The 17,239-nt window shown below is 62.8% G+C and overlaps 1 protein-coding gene across 1 annotated transcript in view; it reads right to left on the bottom strand.

The window, feature by feature from the left end:
• The window catches only part of LOC119112133 (inactive tyrosine-protein kinase transmembrane receptor ROR1), a 32,280-nt gene extending 15,251 nt beyond the window's left edge, over positions 1-17,029 (bottom strand). The window contains exon 1 of the mRNA XM_037236172.1: positions 16,876-17,029. Within this exon, the coding sequence (XP_037092067.1) occupies positions 16,876-16,984 (109 nt within the window). The 5' untranslated portion in view covers positions 16,985-17,029. The remainder of the gene's footprint in view (positions 1-16,875) is intronic.
• Positions 17,030-17,239: the final 210 nt, after the last annotated feature.

Raw genomic sequence — 17,239 nt, 5'->3', positions numbered from 1 at the left:
ACCGCGCCCCCATCTGGCTCGGCGCGGCTCAGCGGCGCCTCCGACGGCGTCAGAAATGATGGCCGGCCGCCCGGGTGAGCCGTGGGCCACGCGCTGCCGTGTCCTTGTCCAGGAGAACAAACAGACTGGGGACGCCGCGGCGGGAGGCGCGCGCGCAAAAACTGCGCCAGAAAAACACCGGCCGCGCCATTCAGAAGTCGGCCGCGCGACAGATCACCGCCGGGCCGCGGCGCGGCCCACAGCCTCACCGGCCGGCCTTTTTCGGCCGCGCTGCCGCGTCATAAAGAGGGCGGGATTTATCCAGTCCTGTTGCCCGCCTACATGCAAATCGCCAGGCGGCGCGGCAAAAACAGCGCGAGCGGCGGCGCGCGATTTAGGTGGCAGTTTTACACGCCATTGCGCCGGGCGGAGTCGGCAACAGCTCTCTGGGCGACGATTCTGGAGCGGGCCGCCCGAGTACGGGCTGAGCCGGTACAACACACGAGCCTGCGTGCGACACGGCCACAGGCGGGCTGCTGGAGGGCGAGCCGGCCTGAGCCAGCAGCAGGCCACCGTTTGGGCCGGGCAGGGTGCGGGGGCGCGGGCCGGGCAGGTCAGGTCAGGTCAGGTCAGGTCAGGTCAGACCAGGACCTGACTCACTGCATAGCCGCCACTGACTACGGCAGACGGCACTGAACGCTGCGCCGGTGAGCACCACCCGTTAAGCAGCCCAGTCGGCACAGGGCCGAGAGCAGTACAGCACCACCTACCATGCCGCACAGCCGGCACTGGGCCGAGCGCAGGACAGCACCACCTGCCAGGTCGCACAGTCGGCACGGGGGCCGAGCGCAGTACAGCACCCCCTACCATGCCGCACAGTCGGCACCGGGCCGAGCGCAGGACAGCACCACCGGCCAGGCCGCACAGTCGGCACGGAGCCGAGCGCAGGACAGCACCTCCTACCATGCCACACAGTCGGCACGGGGGCCGAGCGCAGGACAGCACATCCTACCAGGTCGCACAGTCGGCACGGGGCCGAGCGCAGGACAGCACCTCCTACCAGGCCGCACAGTCGGCACAGGGCCGAGCGCGGGACAGCACCCCCTACCATGCCGCACACTCGGCACAGGGCCGAGCGCAGGACAGCACCCCCTACCATGCCGCACACTCGGCACGGGGCCGAGTGCAGGACAGCACCACCTGCCAGGTCGCACAGTCGGCACGGGGCCGAGCGCAGGACAGCACCACCTGCCAGGCCGCACAGTCGGCACGGGGCCGAGCGCAGGACAGCACCACCTGCCAGGCCGCACAGTCGGAACGGGACCGAGCGCAGGACAGCGCCCCGCCAGCTGAACGCTGATGACGGCTGCTGATGCCGGCTGATGACGGCTGCGTGGATCTCATCCCCGTCTTCGGTCCCAACTTCCTGCCATGTGCTCATCTTCTAAATCCTTTCTTTCAAAATGTTCATTCGCGTTACTCACGCGGCTCTTATATGTCGGTCCCTCTGACTGAAGTTGCCAAGCCTCTCCACTCCTTTTCTCCAGCACTCTCGCAATAATTATGTCCCCCTCCCCTCCACCACACGACCACATTTGGCAGTCCACCGCCCACCTCTCGCGTATGCAAATACTGACACGCTTACGACAACTAAGTGCATAATTTTCTGCGGTTTCGACACTGATTACCATAAGAGCACTATAAAGAGCACGCCATTCGCACAATGTTCACGGCTGTCCCATTTGTCGTGTCGCACCAGCTCGACGGGGAGCAAACCGACAGCGCGATATACGCGCCCCTCGGGGGCCGTTTGAGTGGGACACAAGTCGCGCGGCGGAGAGCCTTCGAAATCAGCGGCGCTGGGCGGTGCGGCTCCGTCGGCGTCACTCGACCGGCCGCGCGGCGACGCGGACGAGCGGGGCGTCGCGGCCGGCGCGTGGGATCCGTGACGCGCCTGTCGGCCGTCGCAGTGACGAGGCGCGTGCGGCGTTGGTCACCGCGTGCGTGCGGTGCTGCGCGCACGTGACAGCCGGCAATGTCGGCCTGACAGCCGCGCCCCGCCGTCCCCCTCTGCGGCCGTTAGGTTCACGCCCACACGGACTGCGAACCGTGCTCGCGTTGCGTGAGTTGACGGAGGCAATCTGGCATTTTTCACCGCCTTCAAATTAGCTTCCATCGACTCGGAGGCGGGGAGACCTGCTTTGGTTTTTCATTTCATACGACATTAAAACGTCACAAATCGTGAGCAGAAAGCTTAAAACGTCGCCTAAGTGGACTATAAAAACAAGCCAAAAGGATGTCAGCCAAAAGAGGTGTCCGAATGGTCCCGAGCGCGCGAAGTTACGCGGTCGAACGACGCTGTAAATAGGAAAGTAGCCCTCATCGAGTAGGGAGTCCGGTCCTCGACGATCACATGGCCAAGCTGACTCGGCCATTGCCGGCGTCACGTGACCTGCCCCGCACAGTCTTAACAGGATGACGTACAGCCACTGACATGGAGTCAGGTGACCTCCTGGTACAGTCGCTGTCATCGCGTCAAGGGTCCGTCCCAATGCACACAGTGCAGAGAATGGGTCAGTTGACATTACTCGGTCGGCCACCGCATCAGGATATCACTGACGGATACCATGACATGATTGGGAGATATCCTGGTATTAAGTCTGTACGTTGGGTGACATAAATGCAGAAGTCTGACAGTGAATAACCTGGTCAATCCAGCCTCTGACAGTGACTCAAGTCACCACCTCATCCCGGTGTTCGACGGCTATTGACCGCGAGCCTCTGACGCGGCGAGCGGTGACCCGTCGGCCGACTGTGTCCGGCTCCGCTGACGGCGGACAGGGCCCGTGATGAGGCGCCTGTCGACGGCGGACAGGGTCCGTGATGAGGCAGCTGTCGACGGCGGACGGGCGCCGTGATGAGGCGGCTGTCGACGGCGGCCGCGTGTCTCCGTCCCGCTGCCGCCGTGTAATCTGACATTGATCGGCACCGCGCGACCGATCCGCGCGCCGGCCGACCGGGGCTCCGTCACCGCCCGGCTCACGGCGGTCGACCGAGGCCCTTCACCGCCCGGCTCACGGAGGTCGACCGGGGCCCGTCACCGCCCGGCTCACGGCGGTCGACCGAGGCCCGTCACCGCCCGGCTCACGGAGGTCGACCGGGCTCTGTCACCGCCCGGTTCACGGTGGCCGACCGGGGCTCCGTCACCGCCCGGCTCACGGAGGTCGACCGGGCTTTGTCACCGCCCGGCTCACGGAGGTCGACCGGGGTCTGTCACCGCCCGGCTCACGGCGGTCGACCGGGGCCCGTCACCGCCCGGCTCACGGAGGTCGACCGGGCTCTGTCACCGCCCGGCTCACGGAGGTCGACCGGGGCCCGTCACCGCCCGGCTCACGGCGGTCGACCGAGGCCCGTCACCGCCCGGTTCACGGATGTCGACCGGGCTCTGTCACCGCCCGGCTCACGACGGTCGACCGAGGCCCGTCACCGCCCGGTTCACGGAGGTCGACCGGGCTCTGTCACCGCCCTGCCCACGACGGCCGACCGCACGACCGGGGACGACACTCTGTGGCACTGTCAAGGAGCCGTTGAAGCGGAAACGTTGCATTGTGTTCATCATTCATCCTCGACATTTGCTTAAGAAATGTTACCAATGCTTATAATCTGCATACAAGTAAGTACATTTGTTACGAACGAATAAAGGACGGCGATATTTAAAATACGATGCTAATTCAAGGAAGTTAAGTTAAAACGAGCACACTGGCGACCCCGTGGCATGCGCAGACAAATCAACCTCACGTCGATTCGGACTCAACCTAGAACCGAGCGTGAGTCTCGACTCGCTTGTTCCAACTCAACGTACACGCGCGAGGACACCTCAGCGACCAGGGGAGCAAAGCCCCGGAGAGACACGGGCGTATTTACGGAGCTGTTGGTGAGCAGCGTCCGTAATTTATGGCGCCGGGCCGATTGATTCTCGCCTGGGCCGCCGGCAAACAGCATCCATCTCGTGCGCCGCTCGGCGGTCGATCCACCGCTGCAGAGAAATCACCCCCGACTGGCTAACTCGGGCCGGCCCATTGTTTCCTGGCTCGGCAGGGGTGGGAGCGCGCCGAACCGGCCTCAATGGCGGGCACGAGCACACGCGCGCCGGGTGGTCGACACTGCAGCGTCGCCAGAGTCGGGCCCGCACCAAAAGCACCGATTGAACACGGAGCGGGCTAGGCCGCACCGTACCGGGCTAGCTGAAGAGTACATATGCCTCCCCTGTCGCCCAAAATGTCCTTCCCTATGAGCCCTCAGAGCTCCGCCTCCACAGCGGAAATGATGCCAAGCAGCATGATTGCCTTTGGGAAACTGGGTGATCTACTTTTCCAATGCATGGATAGGTCGGGAGAATAAATTGCGTACTATGCATAAATAATGTAGATATATGTTTCAAGTACATCTGTCTTTCTCGAGACGGTTTCGTACATTTAGAGCGGACAAAGTCCTGCTCCTCGCCCAACGCCGGGCGACGGGCTTGCCTGCCTACCTGGTGAGAATTCCTTAACATATCGTATTGTTTACAAACGAATGAAATATCGAAATATCAACGTCATACGTTCATTCGTGAAAGTCATTCTACGATGGAGCAATCCGGCAGTTTGGACCAGATCCAGAAGGAGTCTCCGAGACACTTCAGCGGTCGATTCCGTCTCGCGTACACAAAGGCAGACACGTCCTTTTGGAGCGTGCCCGAACACCGAAATCCTTGCGGAGCGGAGCGGCAGCACTGGGACGTAAGCGAACAGCGAGCACGGAACCGAAACACACGCGGAGGGCACAGGCTCAGCAACACCACGGAAGCCATGCACTGGGCAGCCGTTCGAACCTGCCGATTTCATTGGCACATGGTATGTGAAATGCTGGTGTTGGTAAATTGTGAAACGGTTCCGTTTTCTCAATTTCCGGTGAAAATCTCAACAGAACTGCAAACAAGTGCTGCAATTTCACGCTAGCCTTTCACCACTAATCGCAGGCCCGCCATCTCTAAACTCCCTTGCGAAAGACGTTGATTGATTATAGGGGCTCTTCAGCCTGATGGCTATCTGTTCTAAGCACTCGCGGCTCGGAAAAGGAATGACCTGTGAGCCGCCCTGGCTCGTGCGCGGGGCGGGCAGCCTGCACCGTCGATGACTCAGCCGGCCACCGCCGCCGCCGCCGCCGCCGCCGTCGTCGTCGGCACCGGCTCAGAGCTGCGTGGCCTGGCCTCCGCTGGACATGCGCCGAGCTCAGCGCAGTGGCAAGTCCCAGCGGGATAAAGAGTGGCTGCGATCAGCTATTTTGGGTGGAGCTCTGACGAAAGACTGCTGATATGGTTGTGATCACCCCCCCTTGGTGCTTTTTACGCCATAGGTATATATGTCATGCTGGGCTTTTTATGCAGCTCGATTGCGTAAAACAGCGGGGAGGCTGGTAACACATTAGCTCTTAGAAAAACCATCACATTAGTAATGTGCGGCAACTTCTTTAGAACTTCAGGGTTCACCGGAACGGCCGATATCACAGTGTCGCCGTGTATGGTCAGTCACCTGACGTTGCATGATAACAGAGGCCAACCACTCCAAATCCTCCCACCCGAACATTGTTCCTCACACTGCACCTCACTATTCATATCCCGCAGAGTCCTGCGCGCCCCTGCACTGCGGACTCGCTCTCTCGGTCGGGTCCTCCGGGACGCCGCCCCGCAGCCGGAGGTCGCCCTCGACCGGCCGGGGTCACCGTCCGGCCGGCGGGCTGAGCTCGGCCCGCGGGTCGCCGCTGCACCGGCCGATGTCTCCGGGGATGATCCCACCGCCATACATCACACTAACGACACAAACAGTGCGCGCAGCCGCCGCCGCTCGCTCGCCGCCCGCGCCCGTCCGGCCCGGCCGCGTCATTAATTAGCCAGATAAAAAGATCTCCTGATTGAAATTAATTACGGGGCCGGGCGGCCGGGCAGCTTGGGCGAGATCCAGGATGAAGTTATCTCCGAGACTGCGTCAGCAGCCGACTCGGTCTCGCGCGCGCACAAAGGCAGGCACGCTCCACACCGGAAATGAGGCCGCGCCCGCATCGGACGCGGAGGGCACCCTCGAACTTAAACAGCGCCCCTACCTCCTCTCAATGTCCCCATCAGTGGTTGCCAAATCTGAGCCACCGAACCTACGATGAATCCTCACCGTCAGGGATGCTTATCTGGTCATAAATGAGTCTAGTAAGCATTCCAGGGAATCCGCTGTCACCTCATCACCAAAGATACTATCTCAGGCCATTTTTGAGGACATAATTGAGCCTGGTAGAACATTCCAAGCCATCGATGTCATCTAAGACGTTTAGGTAACCTTCCATGTGTCTAAGGCACATACCTATGTACAAAGAGATAGCTAATATATGAAGTCCCGCGTCTTGTCCGATACTAATGATATTCAAATTACGTGGTTAATATTCATGAAGCGGCTTAACGCGTGCGATAATACAGTCTCGGTGTGCCTAAAAAAACGTGAGACATGATGAATGGATAAAGGCAGAACGGCATGGTATGCGCGCTTCGTTAAAAAAATATAAAAACCCCAACCTTGACTAAAAACCAACAGCCGGCAGCGAGAACGCTGACCAGCGGGCGCAGCGATACAGCTGGGAGAACAATAGCAGGACTCGGCCGCACACAGCAGACAATCGGTGCCCGGATCTCTAGGGCTGGGCTGAGGGGCGGCGATACAATCCGGCTAACGTCCCGATACGATCACGGCTGCGGGCGGGCTCCAGCGCCGCGTCCGGTCTCCACCGCTGCCCATCGCGCCGCTGGACATGGCGACATGGCGACATGAGTCCTGCGGCCGCGGCACATGGAAATACGAGATCTGGAGTTCTGCGTGCCGCGCGGACATGGTGGGTGGGATGGACTCAGGAACCGCGCCGGACGTGGTGAGTGGAATGGACTCTGGGACCCGCCGGACATGGTGGATAGGGTGGCCTCTGGGATCTCGCCGGCCACCAGACAGCAGCAAGGGATCGGCAGGCCCGCTGGCTTTTGACCACAGTGACGTGGAAGACGCTCGCGTTTGGTCGGATAGCCACGCTGTTGAAAGTAAAAACATCCGCACGGATCCATGCCACAGTTGCAGGAAAGCGCTGGCATGCAGCACTAATGTCAGAGTGCCAGGTGGCGGCCGAGATTGTGGCATTCCCGCGGAGACCGGTGATGCCGCCCGGGCGCGGCCGGGCCGGTAGGTCAACGCCACCTCTCCGGCGCAGCCGATCGTTCCACGTGATCTTCGCAGGGCCGTCGGCGTCCGTGACACCTCGCCGTCGGTGTCAGCGCTCTAATGAGGCGGAAGCAGCGCGCCGGGAGCGATCCCGGCGCAATTCCCGGGCCGACGGCCGTGCGTCAGGCGCGGCAAACGAGCCGCGCTCGTCGCGTGCTCAGCTTGGGCGACGGACTGCCCCCGGCCGCCGCCTCGGGTCTAGTCGTGATTGGAGGGGTCGGCGGCGCCACCCGAGCACGCACGGCCGGTCGCCGCCGGCTGCCATGGGGCGGTGACGTCCTGACGGCGGACGCCAAACGCCGGCCTGTGGCGGCGGCGGCGGCGGCGGCGGCCGGTGACCCAAGCCGCCGCCGCCGCCGCCACCGCCGCCGCCGCCGCCGCCGCCGCCCGCGGTCGGCCGCCCGCGGAGTGCACGGCGAGAAGGGGAGCCGTCGGCCGCGGTCGGCGACATGACTGATGTGTTTGTGTGGCGCACAAACAGGCAGCGGGCGCCGGTGTCACCTTCCCGACAGGGCCGCGGAGGCGGGCCGCGGTCCGGGTCAGTCCCCGCCGGCTGCTGGCTGCTACCGACACGGCCGCGCCCGGCCGCCGGCCGCCGGCAGTCTCACCACCACTCGTGTAGTGCAGAGACAATGAGTTTCAGATGACACTGACAGATAACAACAGACGGCATGGGCATGGGGCGTGAAGGTGCCAAAACGGTTGGGAATGTCTGCGGCTCTGCAAGTAGAGGTTGCGGCGCAAATAATGGTGCTGGGCTGATGCCTTGCACGTCCCGGTTTTTACTGCCGCAGTCAGACACGCTGTCCAGCACCTGGTGAAACCTAACCAAGCCGACAAGCCATCAGAAGCTTAACCTGTCTGCCACTAACAAACTAATCGTCTGATGCATTCTGGACACTTTTAAAAAGATGGTGCGTGTTTTTTCGCCCGTCGTCCCTGGACGCGATATTGGGGATTTGCGTGTCATTGTCAAAGGCGGGCACGCATTCGTTTTCCAGCGGCAGCAGCGGACGTTTTTGCTGGTCGAGCCTGTCACATCCATCACGTTTCATCATGGCTGTCTCTGATCAACCACGCTTCTTGCGAAATGCCTTATAATGCTTCTAATGCCCCTCTTTGAGAAATGCCGGTGTCAAGCCAAACAAAGGAAATAGTTCTGACCTGACGGCTAAAAAGCCTCCAGAGCTGTCCAGCTCTTCAAAGCGCTGTGGTTTTCTGCCACCGCAAGCTGCCGTCGTCACACTGACGGACAGCCTGGCGGACTTATGACTGAACAGGCTCCCCACACTGCGGACGGGACACGTCCAAATGCGTGACCGAAAGGCCCGCAGCAGTGCGTGAGGGTCGCTCACGCATCTGGTCTCAACGGCGCCGGCGCCGTCTGCACGCGCAGGCACCCCATGGTGTCACTCAGTGACTGCACTTGCAACGAGATCATTCCCCATTTCTAGACGGTCACCCCATCCACTATAAGCGGTCAAGTCGCACGGTCGTACCGCCCACCAACCCGAACCGCCTCAGCTTGGCAGAGCGGGGACCCGTGCGTGACCTCCGCTCCAAACCCCAGTACAGCGGTGCGCTCGTCTCCACGAGGCGCCTAATCACGACCCGCCGGGCGACGCCACACCTCCGCGTGCCGGTGCGTGCGTCCCGCGTCTCCGCGGCCCTACAGCTGGTGTTTGAATGGCGCCAGTTGGCCGGAACGACACGCCGTTTGTCTGGCCAATTTGGCGAGATGACGGCCGCTGGCGGCGCCGCGGACCTGGCGGCCGCGCCCGGCGCCGCGTGCCGGCCGTCACCGCGCCCGACGCGCCGCACCGGGCCGCGCCAGCACAGTCCGGCGCTGAGAGGCGCGCCGTTCTAATACACCGAAACGCCATTATGGTGTGCCGGCGCGGTTGGGGCTCGGCCGGGCCGGGTGCTGCGAGCCCACGGAGCTCAGCCACCGAACGGCCGGGCCACGCGCCACAGCGCCCGCCACGGCGGCCGTGCACGGCCCGTGAGCGCGCGCACGCGGCCCGAGCGCGGTCGCGTTCAGTGGAGCCGAATATGGCGGCGCCGGACCGGGCGCAGCCAAACCGGGACGCGGAGACAGCGACGGCGCTCTGTAAGGACCGCGGCCGGCCGCCTGCTAAGTGGCTGGCGTGTCCAACAGCCAGATTGCAGCGATCGTCCACCCGTCATCGTCGTATCACGTCCGACCGCACCACGAAATGGCCGCCCAAAAAAGGAAGTCATAAACAACGAGGACATCAAGAGAGCACGCGGTGCGCGGCCGGCGCGGGCGCCACCTGGTCACGTCAGGCGGCGGTGCCTGATGATATCTGCCTGCGACTGAGTGGGGCTCGGCTTTCCCACGAGCCCATGCTGGCCGGCTGATGAGCTTCAGATGCTAAGTGCCGAAGCATGTTTCTGCAGTGAGCTGACTGATGAGTGAATGGGCGTCAATCCTTCAGCGCGGCCGCCTCGTTCGCGTCTGCTCCGTCGGTCTCCAGCTGGCGCCAGCAGACAGCAGCAATTCCGGCCGCTCGCCGCCGCCGAGCGCAGATCTGCGCCCGCCGATGGAGACGCATCACAAAGACAGGCACGCCCCGCGAGGTTCTGCAGGGCGGGGTGATCCCTCGCGCGCGCGGCACGAGGGGAGGACCAGCACGGGACGCGGCGTGGCAGCCGTCCAACAGGCTCTACTAATGACGCCACAATCGAGAGCTAACCAACTTATGACAGGCGTGAAACCCAATAGGAGGGGAGCCAGCCGCCTCTGGCTGGTATTAAAAGTGCGCCGATGCGGGACCTGGCGCAGATCGAGGCTGCCCGCGCCAGCACGGCTGCGAGGGGAGAGGCCGACCCCGACGCCGCGGCGTATTCAGCAGGCGTCAGGGCTCGTTAGGAGCAGTCCGGCGACGTGAATAGTCAACAGACTGACAGCCACCACTGCGCGCCGGCCAGGGAGCCGCTTTTTCGTCAGGGCGGGATGCGCTGATGAGATTCCCCTCGAAACTCAACAGAGGGGCGACGGCGCTGGGCGGCGTCGGAGCCGGTTACCGCGATGATTTCTTTAAGAATGGTCCAATTCAAAAACAAAAGGGCAGGGTGGAGAAACGTGACGTGTACGAATAGCGTTCGTATCAGGACGTGTTCGTCATTGGGATGCATCATATGAGTGTGTTTTGAACATCATTTCATTCAACTCATGCTGGGATCTACACCACAGACTCTTCTCAGCTGAGTTGGTACTGGTCATATTCAACCAGCATGGCAGTGTCTATCTGGAGGAAAATTAAAACAAGGCGAAAAGAACAGACCATCCGCACGCGTGCTCATGGACGCATTAAACGATGCAACGTTAAGGTCATTCTATCGTGGCTTTAACGGGATGCACGACCTACATGGAGCAAAATACGTTCAAAAGTTACACACGGTGCACTTCAATTGTACTAAAATGCCCCATTGCATCTTTCGACAATCGTGAGGACAACATGACCTGCGCGGTCAGCGGCCAGTTAAACCCCAACAGACAACCCCCGCTCGTGATGATCATTCCTTCTCACAGCTCTGGTGCGTGCAGAAGTTGTGGGTTCTTCAGTTTATCGAACCTTCGCCGGTGCAAGACTCCTAATTCATTATATACCAGTGCTCACATTGCAAATACAGTGAGTGCACTTGACAGCCGAAGGGTCTATCGTGATGAGCCGCTTGGTAACGGTAGAGAAGTGCCGGCGTTGATCTGCACCGCCGTCGGCAGCGGCCTCTCGGAAGAGGAGCTGGCTACCGTGGCCGCCCATCACTGATCTGCACCGCCGCCGGCAGCAACCTCTCGGAAGAGAGCTGGCTACCGTGGCCGCCCATCACTGATCTGCACCGCCGCCGGCAGCAGCCTCTCGGAAGAGGAGCTGGCTACCGTGGCCGCCCATCACTGATCTGCACCCCCGCCGGCAGCAGGCTCTCGGAAGAGAGCTGGCTACCGTGGCGGCCCATCACTGATCTGCACCCCCGCCCGCAGCAGGCTCTCGGAAGAGGAGCTGGCTACCGTGGCCGCCCATTACCGGTCGGCTCAGAACCCCACACTCGTGTGAACTACAATAATTGCATCATCAGCCCAGCTAATGAGTGTCAGTTATGTAGCGCAAGGGGGCCGGAGCGGGTGAAGACGAATATTCACGCTTCGTTATTCGTTATTCGCGCTTGGCTGAATCTCACCCAGAAGCGCGAAGTAATATCCATACGGGCGGAGGCTGTTGCATTGGACCATATAATACAGAAGCTCTGTGTACGCTTCCGTGCTTTCCCGCATGCCCGGCCAGTCAGTCGCCGACGTTCTCTGCTGCGGCATACAGACGTGCAGGCAGGCCAGCCAGCTCATCCCCAGCCGCCGACGCTCTCTGCTGTGGCGTACAGCCGTGCAGGCAGGCCAGCCAGCTCATCCCCAGCCGCCGACGCTCTCTGCCGTGGCATACAGACGTGCAGGCAGGCCAGCCAGCTCATCCCCAGCCGCCGGCGCTTTCTGCTGTGGCATACAGCCGTGCAGACAGGCCTGCCCGGCCAGCCCCAGCTGTCACATTCCAGGCCGCTAAAAGGTCAGCGAGCGCTGGCACCGTCACCGGCTCCTGACTCCCCTCTGACTCTGACTCCCCTCTGACTCTGACGCTCTCTGACTCTAACTCCGCTGCCCCACCCCACCCGCGCCACTCGTCAAATATGCATGCGGCTGGTGGCTATCCGTCGACCGGAGGGCTCAACACCGCCGCCTTGCCCCGCCGCAAAACACGCCTCTGGCGCGGGGAGTTGGCCGGTCTAAGTAAAAAGTTTCTCCAGCGTCGGTAAACAGCAGAAGTCATGGTGCTAAAGATCGCCGCGCCGAAAGGGCAGCACCTGCAAAACACCGCGTCCCGCTCCTGCCAGCCGGTCGGGCACCGCGTGCCTGCGCGAGACAAAGCGTGCGTGAGGGCGCATACGAAAGAAAGAGAATGGGTGTGTCGTTTGTTAAGTGGTCCCCACTCCTTCACTCGCTGTCCATGTAGCGCTAATAGGCAAACAGAGGATAACGTATCAGGTACGTGCGGTGCCGGCAAAAAAGTAATAGATACATGTCGCCATGGATCTGTCCTGTCAGTGAGCCGGCGCGGCCGAGTTTTTACCTCGCGGCCATCCGAACGGCCGGACAGCGGCCTCACAGTGGCTGTGGGGCCAGACAGGAGGTGGGCAGGAGCCGGACAGGAACCGGACAGCGGCTTCACAGTGGCTATGGGACCAGAGAAAGCCCGAGAGGTACCGGACAGCGGCCTCACAGTGGCTGTGGGGCCAGACAGGAGCCGGACAGGGACCGGACAGTGGCCTTACATTGACTGTGGGGCAAGACCGAAGCCCGACAGAAATCGGACAGCAGCTGGAAGACCGGACACGGTAGGTGTCGTGCCGTATAGCCTGGACTGCGACAATAAGAGACCACGACTGCCCGGTGGTTCGACTGCGAAACGGGTGTGTGGGGGGGGGGGGTACTGACACGGGATAAGGGACAGAGCTGGCGCCCTGACCGACCTGGGTCCGGACGAAAAACAAAGGGACACACTGAGACACAGACCGAGATGAGCCGACAATGGTCTGGACGACAGGCGGCTCTGAACTGAGGCCTGAAGCGGTCAGTCGCGTGCCCACAGTCGTGTGACAGCGCATTTCAGAGCTATGGAACTGGCAGTCCCGTGGAAGAACCGAACGACAGTTCGCCCGCAGCACCCGCATTCTGGCGCAGTCTGCGTCTGGGGTCTGGTGAGCGCTGACGGCAGGCCGTGTCTAACCGGTGAACGGTCACCGAGTCTCCGATCGGAGGCCGCCCCGACAGACAGCGGTGCCTGGCCGTCACGGCGGCTGACCGCGTCTGGTGAACAGTGACCGATGACGGACAGGCGCGGCGGGCAGAAACCATCCGTTAGCCGGCAGTGCACGGGTGACGGTTCGAGGCCGTGGGGTGTTTAATGGACGGCCAAGTCCAACAGCATGCCTTGCCGGATGGCGGCCGCGTCTGCGGCGCGTCGCGTCCGAGGCCCGGTCCCGTCCGCTGACGCCCTCCTCGGTGACCCCCGCCCCGCCTGCTGAGGTCGCCGCCGGTCGCCGTCGCCACAGATAGGATTCAGCCGGTGTCAGCGGCGGCGGCGCCGGTGACAGCCGGGCCCATAGGCGCCGTCAGCCCGCCGGCCGACGCCCGCACCAGACGTCCAGCAGACGCTATCGCCAGCCGGGTCCGCTGAATGGTGTCTCGGGCGGCGGCGGCGGCGGCGGCGGCGGCGGCGGCGGCGGACGGCCGCCAGGCGCCGGGAGAGGTCGGAGGTCACCCAGCGCCGGCGGACATCACGCCACAGGAGCGGAGCTCGGCCGGTCACGCCGCGTCATAGTCGCCGGTTAAAAGCCCACGTCATGAGATCGTAATGTGACGTCAGAGTCGGCGTGCTGCATATTGTCACGTGTCAGGCTGTCACGCCAACTCAAAGTCAGCCTGTCGTATATTGACCCAGCCCGCTCGTGCCCTCCACGTGGCGACTGCCGCGGAAACGTGGACGCAAAAGAACTAAGTATAAGGTTTGGCCCACAACACACATGGAAACAGGTGATTGTCGGGTCGGAACAGGAACGACTCAGTCAAATTCACCCACCGCTGGCCGGTGTAATTCCGCCAAAAGATAACGTCACTTCAGTGGCCTCGTTTCCGTACGCCGAGCACCTAATCCCCACGCTCACACTTGGCTTACGCTCCGATAGCCAACCAAGTAACTAGCGGCGACTTTCTTCTCGCATAAATAATGCGCACTTAGCCAAAACTTGGAAATTTGCAGATGGAGGGCATTAATACCACGGCCGTGGAGCATTTCGGTAGCATTAAGCCCATAAATATGCAATGAAGATGGACAGGCGCACTTAGGGAAAGGGATCGAGATCATAAAGGGCTGTAATGGCTGTGTAACCAAAAAGCCCTGCGGTGGAGGTGTTCGGTGCACGTGGGGCTTCTGACTAACGCCGGGGCACGCGAGGCCGAGTCGGGCTCACCGCCGACAGAGCTTAGTCAGCTGTTTCGCTCATTTCACGTTACATATGATGGCTGATGGTGACATGCTTGCATGTTGAGGTGACATATCCAGGCGAAAAAGGCATCACAACGACGTCTCGCTCCGCAAACAAATACAGAGTATGTCAGACTCGGCCGTCAGCTCTGGTGTCAGCCGACGACACCCTCGCATTCCGGCGGCCGCTGGTGGCCCGTGGCCACGGACTCGGCGCCCCACCGGGATCGAGTCCGATCAAGTGCAGCGGCACATGAGACCTCTGAAGACTTAGCGGGGCTCAGTTCTGGATTAGAGATAGATCCGTGCTCTCGCTGAGCCAGAGAAAGCCTGTCGGCCGCTGCTGTCACTGGGCGCAGCGGCCCGCTCTCCGGGCCAGCAATAGACCGGCGCTCCCGCTGGACCAAAGTTCGGAGTTCCTACCCGGACGATTGATGGCTGACGTCTGGACCGGCGATGGGCCGGCCCTGACGTCGCGTCCCACCGGACCGGCGGTGATGTGGTGCCCCTGCCGGAGCGGTAGCGTGGTGCGGTGTTCACGTCGGACCGATGGGGTAGTGTGGCGCCCCATCAGGCCGGTGGAGTGGTGCGGCGTTCACGCCGGACCGATGGAGCAGTACGACACACCCATCAGGCCAGTGGAGTGGTGCGGCGCTCAAGCCGGACCGATGGGGCAGTGCAGCACCCCCGTCAGGCCGGTGGAGTAGTGTGGTGTTCACACCGGACCGATGGGGCAGTGTGGCACCCCCATCAGGCCGGTGGAGTGGTGCGGCGTTCACGTCGGACCGATGGGTCGGTGCAGCACCCCCATCAAGCTGGTGGAGTGGTAAGGCGTTCGCGCCGGACCGGCGGCGGGCCATTCACGGCGCCGGCCACCGACAAATGGAGTTATTAGGTGGGCCGTTTGGCGGCTGCAGGGTGCAGCGGCCGTGATGGACGGCGGCCGCGGCGTCTCACACGTCGTCCGGTGTCTAATGACGGGCGCGGCGGCCGCTGACGGCCGGCGAAGGACGGAGGCCAGCGAGCGTGCCACACCGACACGTCTGCAGTTGCAGCGGACGGCGGCGCCGGCCCCGCCGTGGGAGCGCCCTCGTCGCGCGTCACGGAGACCTGGCGACGCTAAGCTCGGTGAGACCGCGGACTCCCGCGTCCATGTGAAGGGTCGGGGACAACGCGGAGGGATTTCCGGCCTGATTCCACTGAATGTTGTAAAGAACGCGCACGCCCACTCCTCAGCAATTCCATCTCGCCTCGCCGAGGTGACACAACGGCACAAAACGACTCGGCGCTGCCCAGTTGTGACAGGCCGAGCGAGTTAATTGGACGCTTGTTGACCCTCAATTAGTCCAGTCGTACCGACTGCTACACCGAAAATGCATCACAACGCGCAGTGACCGCCCGTGCACCTGTCATTTGCACGCTGTGGCGCTCATCAGCATCGCGCCTCGGTAAACGCGCCTAAACATCAGCCGGGATTGGAGTTCGCACGGAGGCGACGGCGGCCGTCGCTGCGAATCCACTAACTCAGTCGCTTTACGACCTCATGAGGCCAGGAGTGATTACATGGCCGCCGTGTCCGGGACGCTAAACGTTAACTATTAACGACCGAGCCCGCGGTACGGCTGCAAACGTCGACCTCCGCCCCTCCACCGCGCTGCCGCGGCCGGCTTATACCCGTCCCTCCACCGCACCGCCGCGGCCGGCTAATACGCGCCGGGGCATCGCGTGCCGCCGCCAAAAGACGCTCAGGAATTGTTCCCCATGTACCTTTTTGTCCGCGTGCAAATAAAATGTCAGCGCAGCCTGTCCAAACAGGGCCAGGAGGCCATCAAACAGCGTGTGCGGTTGGCCGGCTCCAGGTCAACAGCGGCCGGCTGCCGGCGGGCCCATGGGCCGGCGGGCCCGGCCGGGCCCTCAGCCCGCTCGGACAGCGCGCGATTAGCCTGGCGCGGCGCCCCAGCGCCGGCGCGCCCGCTGCAGCCGTTCAGGAATGCAATCACGGCTTCCCGTTACGGCCGGGTAATGGCGGCATGGTATCGGCAGACCGAATCACATCCCCACCAGCGCCGCCGGCTGATTTGCAGCGCGCTATCAATATTCATCTGCGGAGGCGCCGGACGGGGGCCGGCCGGCAGCGCGATCAGGCTGTGACGCCGTGCCGCCGCGTCACAGCGCGCCGGCTTGCCGGCCACACTCACACGGCCCGGCCAGACTCGGGTCGGCCCCCCGTTTCAGTCCAGCTGAGTACCCTCGGGGTCCACATGGCGGCCCGTGTTCGCGCCAAGAAAGCGTCAGGCGCTTCTATGTAAACGGTACGTGAGACGTCCTCAGGGTCAGACAGGTCGAGCCCGCTGATGAGGCTGCTGAGGCGGTCAAGAACGGGCCAGTAAGTGTGAAGGCTATTGAGGTCATGCATGATTCAGCGAAGCCCGTGTGATCAGCTCTAGCTCAGTCAAGCGGCAAGTCCATCTATAGATATCCGGGTCAGCGCGGGCCAGAGACGCGCGTGGGTACATGGCGGAGGCTCGACCCGCCCGACGCCCGCTCACCATTCTCGTCGAACACGGGCACGCCGCCGAAGATGTTGGGCCGGGTGGAGGGCAGGCCGGCGGCCACCAGAGCCAGCAGCAGCAGGAGGCGGCGCCGCCAGCGCGCCATGATCGGCCGGGGGCGCTCCGCTCACATGGCGCGCCGCTCCCAGGGCCGCCCCGTCGCCGGCGCGTCCGTCCGTCCGACCGCGTCCAGTCGCGTCGCACTCCCGCGCCAGCCGGCGCACAGCGGCGCGGTACGGGCACGGTCGGCGGTGCTGCCGCTGCTCACCGCGGTCCGGCCAGCACTGGCGCTCGCGCCCGCGCCGCCGCCGCCGCCGCCGCCGCCGCTGTCGCTGCGCCGCCCAAATCGCAGCCGGACGAG

This window comes from Pollicipes pollicipes, unplaced genomic scaffold (assembly GCF_011947565.3).
Source record: "Pollicipes pollicipes isolate AB1234 unplaced genomic scaffold, Ppol_2.1 Scaffold_7261;HRSCAF=8764_pilon_pilon_pilon, whole genome shotgun sequence".
In the NCBI taxonomy this organism is placed as follows: domain Eukaryota; kingdom Metazoa; phylum Arthropoda; class Thecostraca; order Pollicipedomorpha; family Pollicipedidae; genus Pollicipes; species Pollicipes pollicipes.
Note: the sequence above shows the minus strand (reverse complement) of the source record. Positions and strands in the feature narration are given on the sequence as shown.